This window comes from Salvelinus sp. IW2-2015, linkage group LG20 (assembly GCF_002910315.2).
Source record: "Salvelinus sp. IW2-2015 linkage group LG20, ASM291031v2, whole genome shotgun sequence".
Classification (NCBI taxonomy): Eukaryota; Metazoa; Chordata; class Actinopteri; order Salmoniformes; family Salmonidae; genus Salvelinus; species Salvelinus sp. IW2-2015.
This window is the reverse complement of record NC_036860.1, coordinates 38,364,535-38,380,115: the sequence shown is the minus strand read 5'-3', so window position 1 is coordinate 38,380,115 and position 15,581 is coordinate 38,364,535. Positions and strand designations below refer to the sequence as shown.

Sequence of the window (15,581 nt, the reverse complement as noted above, 5' to 3'; positions counted from 1 at the left end):
AAAAAAATGACATTTCTAAGTGACCCCAAACTTTTGAACGGCAGTGTAAGTATTTGGACAAATTCCCTTATGTATTAAAGTAGTCAAACGTTTAGTATTTGGTCTCATATTGCTAGCACGGAGTGACTATATCAAGCTTCTGACTCTACAAACTTGTTGGATGAATTTGCAGTTTTTGTTTTGGTTGTGTTTCGGGTTATGTTGTGCCCAGTAGAAATTAATGATAAATAATGTATTGTGTCATTTTGGAGTGACTTTTTGTCATTAAGAATGTAATATGTTTCTGAACACTTCTTCATTAATGTGGATGCTACCATGAGTACGGATAATCATGAATCATGAATAATGATAAGTGAAAGTTAGAGGCACAAAGATCATACCCCCAAGACATGCTAACCTCTCACGATATTTATGCCTCTGTAACTTTCATTATTATCCATAATCATGGTAGCATCCAACATTAAAGTAGAAGTATTCAGAAAAATATATTCCATTCTTATTTACAACAAAAGGGACTCCAAAATGACACAATACATTATTTACCATTCATTTCTATTTAAAAAAATATATATACACTGCTCAAAAAAATAAAGGGAACACTTAAACAACACAATGTAACTCCAAGTCAATCACACTTCTGTGAAATCAAACTGTCCACTTAGGAAGCAACACTGATTGACAATAAATGTCACATGCTGTTGTGCAAATGGAATAGACAACAGGTGGAAATTATAGGCAATTAGCAAGACACCCCCAATAAAGGAGTGGTTCTGCAGGTGGTGATCACAGACCACTTCTTTCAGTTCCTATCTTCCTGGCTGATGTTTTGGTCACTTTTGAATGCTGGCGGTGCTTTCACTCTAGTGGTAGCATGAGACGGAGTCTACAACCCACACAGTGGCTCAGGTAGTGCAGCTCATCCAGGATGGCACATCAATGCGAGCTGTGGCAAGAAGGTTTGCTGTGTCTGTCAGCGTAGTGTCCAGAGCATGGAGGCGCTACCAGGAGACAGGCCAGTACATCAGGAGACGTGGAGGAGGCCGTAGGAGGGCAACAACCCAGCAGCAGGACCGCTACCTCCGCCTTTGTGCAAGGAGGAGCAGGAGGAGCACTGCCAGAGCCCTGCAAATGACCTCCAGCAGGCCACAAATGTGCATGTGTCTGCTCAAACGGTCAGAAACAGATTCCATGAGGGTGGTATGAGGGTCCGACGTCCACAGGTGGGGGTTGTGCTTAACAGCCAACACCGTGCAGGACGTTTGGCATTTGCCAGAGAACACCAAGATTGGCAATTCGCCACTGGCGCCCTGTGCTCTTCACAGATGAAAGCAGGTTCACACTGAGCACATGAGCACGTGACAGAGTCTGGAGACGCTGTGGAGAACGTTCTGCTGCCTGCAACATCCTCCAGCATGACCGATTTGGCGTTGGGTCAGTCATGGTGTGGGGTGGCATTTCTTTGGGGGCCCGCACAGCCCTCCATGTGCTCGCCAGAGGTAGCCTGACTGCCATAGGTACCGAGATGAGATCCTCAGACCCCTTGTGAGACCATATGCTGGTGCGGTTGGCCTGGGTTCCTCCTAATGCAAGACAATGCTAGACCTCATGTGGCTGGAGTGTGTCAGCAGTTCCTGCAGAGGAAGGCATTGATGCTATGGACTGGCCCGCCGTTCCCAGACCTGAATCCAATTGAGCACATCTGGGACATCATGTCTCGCTCCATCCACCAACGCCACGTTGCACCACAGACTGTCCAGGAGTTGGCGGATGCTTTAGTCCAGGTCTGGGAGGAGATCCCTCAGGAGACCATCCGCCACCTCATCAGGAGCATGCCCAGGCGTTGTAGGGAGGTCATACAGGCACGTGGAGGCCACACACCACTACTGACCTCATTTTGACTTGTTTTAAGGACATTACATCAAAGTTGGATCAGCCTGTAGTGTGGTTTTCCACTTTAATTTTGAGTGTGACTCCAAATCCAGACCTCCATGGGTTGATAATTTGATTTCCATTGATAATTTGTGTGATTTTGTTGTCAGCACATTCAACTATGTAAAGAAAAAAGTATTTATTAAGAATATTTCATTCATTCAGATCTAGGATGTGTTATTTTAGTGTTCCTTTTATTTTTTGAGCAGTGTATATTTCACCTTTATTTAACCAGGTAGGCCAGTTGAGAACAAGTTCATTTACAACTGCGACCTGGCCAAGATAAAGCAAAGCAGTGCGACAGAAACAACAACACAGAGTTACACATGGAATAAACAAACATACAGTCAATAATACAATAGAAAAAGTCTATATAGAGTGTGTGCAAATGAGGTAGGATATGGGAGGTAAGGCAATAAATAGGCCATAGTGGCGAAATAATTACAATATAGCAATTAAACACTGGAGTGATAGTTGTGCAGAAGATGAGTGTGCAAGTAGAGATACTGGGGTGCAAATATTACCGCTTGCTCTGTAATATTAGTAGTATTTTGTTTTCAATAAAACATTTCTTACATTAATTTATGACTATAGAGAAATATATAAACATGATATGGAAAATAAATATTTTCGTATTATTTGGCAAATTTTTCAATATGTAGTTGAACATCATATATTCTACAGGCATATCAAAATTCCAGAGTTATGGCCCATTTAAAACAGAGAAATTGTCATAGTAGGCAATTGACGGGTGGGTTGTTTAGCAACAAAACCGATGTGTACACGACCCTTGGGGCAAAACAGACGGGGTTGGCTTTAATAGAATCAAGGAATTGTTGACAACATTTAAACTAATGTTTATTTAAATAATTAGCACTTATCTCTCAAATACATTGTTACAAATGTTGGGTTAGCTAGCTAGCAAATTTGAGCCATATTGTATGAGCATAGACGTGACATAAGTCAAAACACCTCAAAATAAGACATGATATCAATAACAAAATACAACGAGCTGAAACGAGCCATCTTCTCTCTCTCTCTCTCTGTCTCTCTGTCTCTCTCTGTCTCTCTCTGTCTCTCTCTGTCTCTTTCTGTCCGTATGAACAAGGTGCTGTTGACAGCTGGATCCTAATTAGGTCCTTGGATCAGACCCACTACCAGACACTGGGCCTCTGGGCAATCATGTTTGAAGAGCTCCTGGACCATTTACTGGTCCTTCTAACATTCTCTGACCTCCATGCCATAGAGTACAGCCTCCAGAGCCCTGGAAAGCTCATAGGCACCAGGGAGGTAGCGTTTGATGAAGCCCAGTTTAGGGCTAAGATTCAGGGCTACCTGACCTACTGGAGGGGCAATAGGGAGTAGATGTGGAGGAGGCCTGGAAGTGCAAGAAGTGTCCCTATGAGGATAGCGGTGACTGGAGTAGAGATATAGGCCACAAGGGCTGGTGATAGTTAATAAGTGAGCCAAGTTGGAGGGTCCCAAGTCAGATGGTCGAATTTGGATGCGTCCAATTTGGAAAGTCCAAAGTCGAATGGCCCCAAGTTGGATGGGTCCACTTTGGAGTCCCAAATCGGAGGATAGTGTGAAGTTTGTGTGTTTGAAGAAGGTTATTTCATTGCCCTAAGGTGCAAGCTTAATTAGCAATATTAACATTTGGTTTATTTAGAGATAAGTGGGATACCTCAGCAGTTACAATAACCACTTATAGGTGTATATTCCTTTTTGTAACTATTGAAATATCAAAGCAAATCAAATGTTATTTGTCACATTCCGAATACTCCAGGTGTAGACGTTACAGTGAAATGCTTACTTACAAGCCCTAACCAACAATGCAGTTTAAAAATGTTTAAAATCCATACAGAAATAAGAATAAGAAATAAAAGTAACAAGTAATTAAAGAGCAGCAGTAAAATAACAATAGTGATACAGGGGTACCGGTACAGAGTCAATGTGCAGGGGCACCGGTTAGTTGAGGTAATTGAGGTAATATGTACATGTAGGTAGAATTATTAAAGTGACTATGCATAGATAATAAGAGAGAGTAGCAGCAGAGGGGGGGGGGGGGCAATGCAAATAGTCTGGGTAGCCATTTTATTAGATGTTCAGGAGTCTTATGGCTTGGGGGTAGAAGCTGTTTAGAAGCCTCTTTGGACCTAGACTTGGCGCTCCGGTACCGCTTGCCATGCGGTAACAGAGAGAACAGTCTATGAATAGGGTGGCTGGAGTCTTTGACAATTTGTAAGACCTTCCTCTGACACTGCCTGGTGTGGAGGTCCTGGATGTCAGGAAGCTTGGCCCCAGTGATGTACTGGGCCGTAGGCACTACCCTCTGTAGTGCCTTGCGGTCGGAGGCCGAGCAGTTGCCATACCAGGCAGTGTTGCAACCAGCCAGGATGCTCTTGATGGTGCAGCTGTAGAACCTTTTAAGGATTTGAGGACCCATGCCAAATCTTTTCAGTCTCTTGAGGGGGTATAGGTTTTGTCGTGCCTTCTTCACGACTGTCTTGGTGTGCTTGGACCATGTCAGTTTGTTGGTGATGTGGACACCAAGGAAGTTCTATACAGTATGTTCACTTTTTGTAAACGTTTCTATCTTACCATGAATTACAATATAAGAAATTAATTCAAGGATGAGTCTAACATTTATATTGTCTGAGATGTTTCGAAGGAATCACAGAGTAAAACCATGCATATGAGGCGTCAACTAAACTGCAGTTATTTCCTCCACCAGGTGGCGCTAGTGTGTAACACATAGATATGTTTTTTAAAGCGATCATAATTCTGATAATATATGAACTGTTCCCAAAACAGTAATTTTGAATGACAATTTTTATTCTTCATAATCTGGAAGGGAGGCCTATTTAAAATGTGTCTGCCATATTGTAGTCTGTACCATGCAATATGTTTCTCTTTTAATCCTGAAAGCGAGTATCGTGATATTAATCTCTGCGAAAAGAATTACGATTTTTTTTGTTGAAGTGACATTTCTAATACATTGATGTCAAGAAAATTCATGACATTTTGTGCCTCGAGATTATTGCGCGCTCTCGATTGATCTACACCCCTTGCGCGCGCCCGCCGCTCTCTTCACGGAAAATAAAATAAAAACCCTGACTCGAGAGTACGGATATAAGGCGCATCAACCTAGTTGTAGAAACAAGTGGAAAAGTTGTCAATTCACGATGAAGGACCGTACACACGAGCTAAGGGTGGTAAGTGATTATATTTGTAATTCTACCCTACTATATTTGAGACCCCAGAAGCAAACGGTGGTTATTCGGATGGGTTGGGCGGAAGGTGCGCCTCACTTATTTCTTGGGAGTTGGAAAGCAGCTGTTTTAGAGTAGAACATCTTTTTTTTAAAGTATTTACTGTCATTTCATAACAATGGTGTACATTTCTGGGGATCCGTTTTGCTAAGTAGGCTATCAAGGTAAAACTTGTTCCACACGTCCATATGGAAACGCAACGTGTGAGAGGACGGTGAAAACATTGGCACCGTCAGGTGTTGTAGAATGTTGTCCATTATTAGGATAGTTGTTGTACATTATCTTTCTATGGGAATTGTTCATAAACGCGCGAGTGAAACTTTTTTTCCCCCAATGTGATTTCACTTGTAGTCTAGCTAGTGTGCCAAATTATTAATGAATTTGCTTCTAGCTTCAGCCCTATATAAAAAACGGTGTATTAACTATTATTTTATTAAATTGCCTTCTCCGAATGTATAGTGCTTTACTTTCCCCCCTTAATTCCACATAGGCTAGTTGTATTTTATCGAATAGGCTATATCCAAGTGTTTATTAACGATATTGAGTCAATTAACATCTCAGTGAAACCTTACTAACATATTAAATCACGTTAATCTTCAGAAAGAATTCAGACCCCTTGACTTTTTCAACATTTTGTTACGTTACAGCCTTATTCTAAAATGGATTACATACAAAAAAATCGTCAGCAATCTACACACAATACCCCATAATAATAAAGCGAAAGATTTTTCGAAATCTTAGCAAATTTATTAAAAATAAAAACAGAAATACCATATTTACATAACTATTCAGACCCTTTGCTATGAGACTCAAAATTGAGCTCAGGTGCATCGTGTTTTCATTGATCATCATTGAGATGTTTATACAAATTGATTGGAGTCCACCTGGGTAAATTCAATTGATTGGACATGATTTGGAAAGGCACACAACTGTCTATAAAAGGTCCCACAGTTGACAATGCATGTAACAGCAAAAACCAAGCCATGAGGTATAAGGAATTGTCCATAGAGCTCCGAGACAGGATTGTGTCAAGGCACATATCTGGGGAAGGGTACCAATACATGTCTGCAGCATTGAATGTCCCCAAGAACACAGTGCCCTCCATCAATCTTAAATGGAAGAAGTTTGTAACCACCAAGACTTCCTAGAGCTGGCCGCCCGGACAAACTGAGCAATCGGGGGAGAAGGGCCTTGGTCAGGGAGGTGACCAAGAACCCGATGGTCACTCTGACAGAGCTCCAGAGTTCATCTGTGGGGATGGGAGACCCTTCCAGAAGGACAACCATCTCTGCAGCACTCCACCAATCAGGCCTTTATGGTAGAGTGGCCAGACGGAAGCCACTCCTCAGTAAAAGGCACATGACAGCTTGCTTGGAGTTTGCCAAAAGGCACCTAAAGGACTCTCAGACCATGAGAAACAAGATTCTCTGGTCTGATGAAACCAAGATTTAACTCTTTGGCCTGAATGCCAAGCGTCACGCCTGGAGGAAACCTGGCACCATCCCTATGGTGAAGCATGGTGGTGGCAGCATCGTGCTGTGGGGATGTTTTTCAGTAGCAGGGACTGGGAGACTAGTCAGGATCGCTGCAAAGATGAATGGAGCAAAGTACAGAAAGATCCTTGATGAAAACGTGCTCCAGAGCGCTCAAGACCTCAGACATCGGGGGGCGAAGATTCACCTTCCAACACGACAACAACTCTAAGCACACAGCCAAGACAATGCAGGAGTGGCTTTGGTACAAGTCTCTGAATGTCCTTGAGTGGCCCAGCCAGAGGCCGGACATGAACCCGATCCAACATCTTTGAAAATACTTAAAAATGGCTGTGCAGCAATGTTCCCCATCCAACCTGACAGAGCTTGAGATAATCTGCAGAGAAGAATGGGAGAAACTCCCCAAATACAGGCGTGCCAAGCTTGTAGCGTCATACCCAAGAAGACTCAAGGCTGTAGTTGCTGCCAAAGGGGCTTCAAAAAAGTACTGAGTAAAGGTCTGAATACTTATGTAAATGTCATATTTCAATTTTTGTAAAAGAAAAAAATACCTCTTATTGCTTTGTGATTATGGGCTATTGTGTGTAGATTGAGGGGATTTAATCAATTTTAGAATAAGGCTGTCACATAACAATGTAGAAAAAGTTAAGGGGTCTGAATACTTTCCGAAGGCACTGTATCTCTTTAGCGCTCCCTCTCTATCTCACACACACAGCGGGAGAAAAGGGGGCAGTTCTCAGGAGCTGCGTTAGCATCTGTGGATGACAGTCGACACCTGGTTTCGCCCCGAGAGGTACCACACTGACCAATCACAGTCCGTCTCACATGAGTGATATCCCAAATGTAATCTAGGAATGGTTTCACAGAGAGTAAAGATTTTTCTTCTTATAGATGGGGCCAATTTGTTACATACACTACATGGCCAAAAGACACCCCTTCAAATGAGTGGATTCAGCTATTTCAGCCACACCCGTTGCTGACAGGTGTATAAAATCGAGCACACAGCCATACGATCTCCATTGACAAACATTGGCAGAAGAATGACCTGTACTGAAGAGCTCCGTGACTTTCAACGTGGCACTGTCATAGGATGCCACCTTTACAACAAGTCAGTTTGTCAAATGTCTCCCCTGCTAGAGCTGCTCCTGTCATCTGTAAGTGGTGTTATTGTCAAGTGGAAACATCTAGGAGCAACAATGGCTCAGCCACGAAGTGGTAGGCCACAAGCTCACAAAACGGGACCTCCGAGTTTTGAAGTGTGTAGCGAGTAAAAATCATCTGTCCTCGGTTGCAGCACTCACTACCGAGTTCCAAACTACCTCTGGAAGCAACATCAGCACAATAACTGTTCGTCGGGAGCTTCATGAAATGGTTTTCCATGGCCTAGCAGCTGCACACAAGCCTAAGATCACCATGCTCAATGCCAAGCGTCGGCTGGAGTGGTGTAAAGCTCGCTGCCATTGGAACAGTAAACTTTGGAGCAGTGTAAATGAGTTCTCTGGAGTGATGAATCACGCTTCACCATCTGGCAGTCCGATGGACAAATCTGGGTTTGGCGGATGCCAGAAGAACCATACCTGCCCGAATGCATAGTGCCAACAAAAGTTTGGTGGAAAGATGAATAATGGTCTGGGGCTGTTTTTCATGGTTTGGGCTAGGCCCCTTAGTTCCAGTGAAGGGAAATCTTAACGCTACAGAATACAATGACATTCTAGATGATTCTGTGCTTCCAACTTTGTGACAACAGGTTGGGGAAGGCCCTTTCCTGTTGCAGCATGACAATGCCCCGTGTACAAAGCAAGGTCTATACAGAAATGGGTTGTCGAGATTGGTGTGGAAGAACTTGACTGGCCTGCACAGAGGCCTGACCTGAACTCAATCAAACACCTTTGGGATGAATTGGAAGGCCGACTGCAAGCCAGGCCTAATCGCCCAACATCAGTGCACGACCTCACTAATGCTCTTGTGGCTGAATAGAAGTCCCCCCAGCAATGTTCCAACATCTAGTAGAAAGCCTTCCCAGAAGAGTGGAGGCTGTTATAGCAGCAAAGGGGGACCAAATCTATATTAATGCCCATGATTTTAGAATGAGATGTTTGACGAGCAGTTGTCCACATACTTTTGGTCATGCAGTGTATGACTGCCCAGTCATTGTTAAACCTCTACATTAAGTTCAAATCCATTTCAGGCTCCACAGCTTGCTGCTATTAAAAAAAGCCATTTCACACTGGAACGTCATGCTGCTGTGGCTGTTAAACACCACAAGACATAGAATGACTGGAGGGTGATATTTCCTCTCATATTCAGTGCAATAATGAGTTGCAGTCACTGTCCAATTTTCTGTGGTGCTGAATTTCAACAGTTTGGGATTCTATCACTGTCCATGGTGCTGACATATCAGCTTTTAGATTGATTTGTTTACATCAGGCATTTTACATGTGACAAAGTCACCGCAATACATTTTTCAGACATCAAAAGTGGTCTAATGGTGAGATCCACTTCCTAAGTCACCTGTTGAGTAGATCCAGCTACACCTCAATCCCTAATTTAGTTTCATCTTCCCAAATTATGCAGTGTCTAATTCATCTTTACTCAATGTTGCTTCTGAGTTGTTCAGTGTAGGAAGACATGCTGGGGCTCTGTGCGTGGATTCTGGAGATGACTGCTACGAATTGAATTGGCTGTTTTTGAGACCATAGGAAGCCAATGGAATTGGTCATAGATGGTTTTGTGCATTCAGATCCTGTAGCCCGCAAACGGGGTTATGCATTATTAACACCTTTGCCATGCCCTGCATGCATCTGACTGGATATGGGGTTCTGAGAGAGAACCTGGTGCCTGTGTGATGATTCCACACCGGCATTTGATTCAAAAAGTGTACGGCATGGGTGGGTATGTTGTCCAACAGGGCTAGGAATTGCCAGGGACCTCACGATACTTTGGCGATACGAGATACACTACCGTTCAAAAGTTTGCGGTCACTTAGAAATGTTCTTGTTTTTGAAAGAAAAGCACATTTTTGGTCCATTTAAAATAACATCAAATTGATCAGAAATACAGTGTAGACATTGTTAATGTTGTAAATGACTATTGTAGTTGGAAACGGCAGATTACATTTTTTTATGGAATATCTACATGGGCGTACAGAGGCCAATTTATCAAGTACATTAGTGTCTAGTTTGAGAAACAGACACCTCACGAGTCCTCAATTGGCAGCTTCATTAAATTGTACCCGCAAAACACCAGTGTCAACGTCAACTGTGAAGAGGCGACTCCGGGATGCTGGCCTTCTAGGCAGAGTTCCTCTGTCCAGTGTCTGTTCTTTTGCCCATCTTTTCTTTTTATTGGCCAGTCTGAGATATGGCTTTTTCTTTGCAACTCTGCCTAGAAGGCCAGCATCCCGGAGTCGCCTATTCACTGTTGACGTTGAGACTGGTGTTTTGCGGGTACTATTTAATGAAGCTGCCAGTTGAGGACTTGTGAGGCGTCTGTTTCTTAAACTAGACACTAATGTACTTGTCCTCTTGCTCAGTTGTGCACCGGGGCCTCCCACTCCTCTTTCTATTCTGGTTAGGGACAGTTTGCGCTGTTCTGTGAAGGGAGTAGTACACAGCGTTGTACGAGATCTTCAGTTTCTTGGCAATTTCTCACATGGAATAGCCTTAATTTCTCAGAACATAAATAGACTGACGAGTTTCAGAAGAAAGTTCTTTGTTTCTGGCCATTTTGAGCCTGTAATCTAACCCACAAATGCTGATGTTCCAGATACTCAACTAGTCTTAAGAAGGACAGTCTTATTGCTTCTTTAATCGGCACAACCGTTTTCAGCTGTGCGCAGCTAACATAATTGCAAAAGGGTTTTCTAATGATCAATTAGCCTTTTAAAATGATAAACTTGGATTAGCTAACACAACGTGCCATTGGAACACAGGAGTGATGGTTGCTGATAATGGGCCTCTGTAGCCTATGTAGATATTCCATGAAAAAATCAGCCGTTTCCAGCTACAATAGTCATTTACAACATTAACAATATCTACACTGTATTTCTGATCAATTTGATGTTATTTTAATGGACAAAAAATGTGCTTTTTTTTCAAAAATAAGGACATTTCTAAGTGACCCCAAACTTCTGAACGGTAGTGTATATTGCGGTGCTCACAATTCGATATGTATTGCAACTCGATACTGTGATTTTATTGCGATTCGATGTTCCAAACATATTGCTCACAATATGTCTGCTGCAGATGGACGAGAGCCATGAGAAAACACGTTTTGATCAGTTGTGGATATGAAATGCTGAAAACAAATTGGCTCTCTATTTAAATAGAAGATGGAGATGGGGCTCCCGAGTGTTGCAGTGGTATAAGGCGCTGCATCTCAGTGCTAGAGGTGTCACTACAGACCCTGGTTTGATTCCAGGCTGTATCACAACTGGCCGTGATTGGGAGTCTCATAGTGCGGCGCACAATTGGCCCAGCGTCGTTAGGGTTTGGCCGGAGTAGGCCGTCATTGTAAACTGAATTGCCTGGTTAAAGAAAATAAAACAAGCAATGAAGGAAAAATACCGATGGTGCAGGTACAGCCAACTAGCGTAAAAATAATAGTGCGACGTTGTCAAAACAATACGATGTATCGTCGAAATTAATATCCCGATATGTAACTGTATCGATTGTATTTTTTTAATTTTCCCCGATCACTATTGTCCGATGGTTAGAGTGCTATACCAATGCTGTTCTTAGTAGTTTGAGATCTTGGTGTATTCTCAGAGATGCATCATGTCTGTTAGTGTATGCCAGTGTTGAATTGTGTATTCACTGGTGTCCTTTTTGAAAACCTCTAGATACTGTACTTCTCAAGGGCCTCTCGTAGATTGTAAAACAGCATAAAGCAATGGGATTGTCCAAACTGCCCATGGCCAGTTCTTGTTTAATATTTAATGCTTACATGTTGTCTGGATAATATCTTTAATATCTCAGCTATGACACTACTTTAATGTTATTGATGGTTCCTTTTGACCACTTGAAATATTATGTAACACTTGCCAGTGACAGCATTGACGGCTTTCACTGAGTGTGATGATGAGTGTGCAGATGGAGCTGGAGTTAGAGTGAGTCGGCAGAACGGCGGTCGTGAAAAGGCATGTCCTCCCTAACCATAGAAGGGGGGGAATGGAGTGGTCACCCCTCTTTCTATCGCCCTCCCTTGTGTGTGAGAGGACAGTGTGTGTGTGTGGGTGAGAGGAGGGTGTTTGAGTGTACGTTTGTGGGTTTTGTTGTGTCGTGGAACGTGTAGGCTAATGGAGATAATGTGGTGTCAGTGTGGGCTGATGGCTATAATGACTATGGTGTAGCAGCATGGAGCCAGGAACCTTTGTCTCCCTTCCTGTGCCCTCCCACAGCCTATGTGTAGGAGCAGGATGAGTGTGTGACGGTGAAAACGCTCCCCCACTACTTCCACGGGGACCATTAGGTTCATCATCAACCTCCACCTCTCTTGATGTCAACCATCAAATGTCCTTTTTCATGTTTTATTGTGAAACAAAGAATCACATCTGTGCTTTACAAGTACTCATACCTTGATTACATTTTGAAGATTTTATTATGAAATACATACCTTGTATAAATCTCACAAACCTACATTTTGTTGAGGAAAAATAATTAAGTTAATGCAAATAGTTACATTAGACTTATTAGTTTGTTACTATAATGAGTAAAGTCTAAATCCAATATACTCCTAGATAAGCATGGTTTACAATGGCATCGATAGCCTGTTTCTGCTAATTGCATTTTGCTCCCAAGTATATTTTCATCCTATTTGCTGGATATCTTTGGAATGATATAATTTGATCTGTCTTCATCTGGTTTCCTGCTTTTTCACTAGCCTTGATGTCTTGGTGCTATTACAGGCGTCTCGAATCCTGGCATGCCAGGCTAGCTTTAAGGCGATATTCATGAAGGCTAATTTCCTTCTGTGGCTGGCTAATGCTTCTCAATAGAGGCCAAAGGTAAGTGGGAATGGGTGATCAGTGAAAGAAGATGGGTATGGGTAGAAAAATGTATTGCCTGATTCAAACTGTTGAGGTAGCAAAGGCTCTAGTGTTGATTAAATTAGCATTTCCCACCCATGTATACCAACATCGTCATTGAGCCTTCTTCAATCACAAGGGCCTGACTGAGTATGTATGCGACATGTCATACAGTGCATTCGGAAAGTATTCAGACCCCTTGACTTATTCCACATTTTGTTACATTACTGCCTTATTCTAAAATGGATTACATTCCCCCCYCYCCCCCCTTATCAATCTACACACAATACCGCATATTGAAAAAGCAAAAACAGTTTTTTAGAAATTGTTGCAAATGTTTTAAAAATAAAAAACATATCACATTTGCATAAGCATTCAGACCCTTTTTCAGGTCTCTCCAGAGATGTTCGATTGGGTTCAAGGCTCTGGCTAGGCCACTCAGGGACATTCAGACACTTTTCCCCAAAGCCACTCCTGCGTTGTCTTGGCTGTGTGATTAGGGTCGTTGTCCTGTTGGAACGTGAACCTTCGCCCCCCCCCAGTCTGAGGTCCTGAGCGCTCTGGAGCAGCTTTTCGTCAAGGATCTCTCTGTACTTTGCTCCGTTCACCTTGCCCTCAATCCTGACTAGTCTCCCAGTCCCTGCCACTGAAAAGCATCCACACAGCATGATGCTGCCACGACCATGCGTCACAGTAGGGATGGTGCCAGGTTTCCTCCAGACGTGACACATTCAGGCTAAATAGTTCAATCTTGGTTTCATCAGACCAGAGCGTCTTGTTTCTCATGGTCTTTCGTCTGGCCACTCTCCACCAATCAGGCCTTTATGGTAGTGCTGCAGAGATGGTTGTCCTTCTGGAAGGGTGAGCTCTGTCAGTGACCATCGCGTTTTTGGTCACCTCCCTGACAAAGGCCTTTCTCCCCCGATTGCTCAGTTTGGCCGGGTGGCCAGCTCTAGGAAGGGTCTTGGTGGTTCCAAACTTCATCTATTTAAGAAATATGGAGGCCACTGTGTTCTTGGGAACCTTCAATGCTGCAGACATTTTTTGGGTACCCTTCCCCAGATCTGAGCCTCGACACAATCTTGTATCGGAGCTCTACGTACAATTCCTTTGACCTCATGGCTTGATTTTTGCTCTGACATGCACTGTCAAATTTGGTACATTTATATAGACAGTTGTGTGTGCCAATCAATTGAATTTACCACAGGTAGACTCCAATCAAGTTGTAGTAACATCTCAATGATGATCAATGGAAACAGGATGCACCTGAGCTAAATTTTGAGTCTCATAGCAAAGGCTCTGAATACTTATGTAAATAAGGTATTTGTTTTATTTGTAATAAATTAGCAAGAATTTCCAAAAACCTGTTTTGCCTTAGCTAGGTGGGACAACCACCGTAACGACTATCTTTTTTACATTTTTATTATTATTATATATTTTTTTTTAAACAGTATTTTTATTGGAATTTCACAATTTTCACCCATATTAAGAGATACAACAACAGAGACAAAGCAAAAAAAACAGCACTCACTTACACATACCTGCACATGTATATATACATATACATACATACACACACATACACACCCACACACACGCACACCATTTTCCTCTCCCCGCTTCTCTCACCCCATCCCCATCATTGCGTCTCTCAATACATACATTTKAAACAAACTTACAAACAGAAATTAAACAAAAAAGCTCAGTTTAAACTAAGAAGTTAGGTTCCACACATGGAACGTACAGTGTAATTCTGAAATACATAGATCACCACCATTCTAAGAGAATCCTTGCAGCATAATAGCTGATAACTCAGGTTCTAGGTAATTTAGATAGGGTTCCCATACTTTGTAGAACTGATCTGTTTTAGAATGCAATGTACATGTCAGATATTCCAGAGGCACCCATTCAAATAGTATCTTATGCCAATCTTTAATAGAAGGAACCTTATCASTAATCCACTGTAAAATGATGTTTTTCCTTGCTGCAAAGGTAAGGATGTTGTAAAGCCTCCTCTTACCCACAGAAGTAACATGCCTACTAGGGAGACCCAACAGTAAAGAAACTGGGTCCAATTCTAGATCAACCCCTAGGATCTTCTCAATTTCTTGCAGAACACCAGACTAGTATCTTTGTATCTTGGTACATGACCATAAACAATGTGTTAGGGTGCCTGTATCAGTTTTGCATTTAAGACACTGAGGAGAAGAGGAAGAGGGGTTAAAAGCATGTCTGCGATTTGGGGATATATGCAATCTGTGTATTATTCTTAATTGGATTGCTCTAGTACGATTAGATATTGTTTTTGCATATCTCCAAATGTCCTCCCACATCTCTTAGTCAATAGTAACAGACAATTATTTCTCCCACACTTGTTTCACCCTCTGTGTGTCGACAGCAGAAAAGGACCTTAAAGCATCATAAAACAGACTTACAGACATTTTCCTTTGTGGGGAAAAAAGCATTCTTTCAATGACAGACATATCAGGGTTACCAATTAAGGTGGTGCTCTTCACAATATAATGTCTTACTTGTAGGAAGCGGAAAAAGTCCTGCTTTGGGAGTCGATATTTCTCCACCATCTGCTCAAATGACAATAAAATCTTATCAGCAAATAAGTCATTTAGTCTGCGTATGCCCTTATTAAGCCAAAAGTTAAAGCCAGCATCCAGCAATCCTGGACCAAAATCTGGGTTGTTAAGAATTGGGGTAAGAGCAGAGGTTAGTTTGGACCTTCCCAGGAAGCGCTGAACTGACCTCCATACTTTGAGTGTGTTAAGTGTAATAGGATTATTGCAGTGATTTTCTACAGACTTGAAACTTCTGAAAAATAAAAGATCTTGTAAGGGGTATTTTGAAAGA

At 42.3% G+C, this 15,581-nt stretch overlaps 1 protein-coding gene across 3 annotated transcripts in view; it reads left to right on the top strand.

The window, feature by feature from the left end:
• The first annotated feature begins 5,023 nt into the window (after nucleotides 1-5,023).
• Nucleotides 5,024-15,581, top strand: part of LOC111982125 (syntaxin-1A) — a 39,568-nt gene continuing 29,010 nt past the window's right edge. For all 3 annotated transcript variants that reach the window (XM_024013699.2, XM_024013698.2, XM_024013700.2), the window contains exon 1: nucleotides 5,024-5,144. In XM_024013699.2, coding sequence (XP_023869467.1) covers nucleotides 5,115-5,144 — 30 coding nt within the window. In that variant the 5' untranslated portion in view covers nucleotides 5,024-5,114. The remainder of the gene's footprint in view (nucleotides 5,145-15,581) is intronic.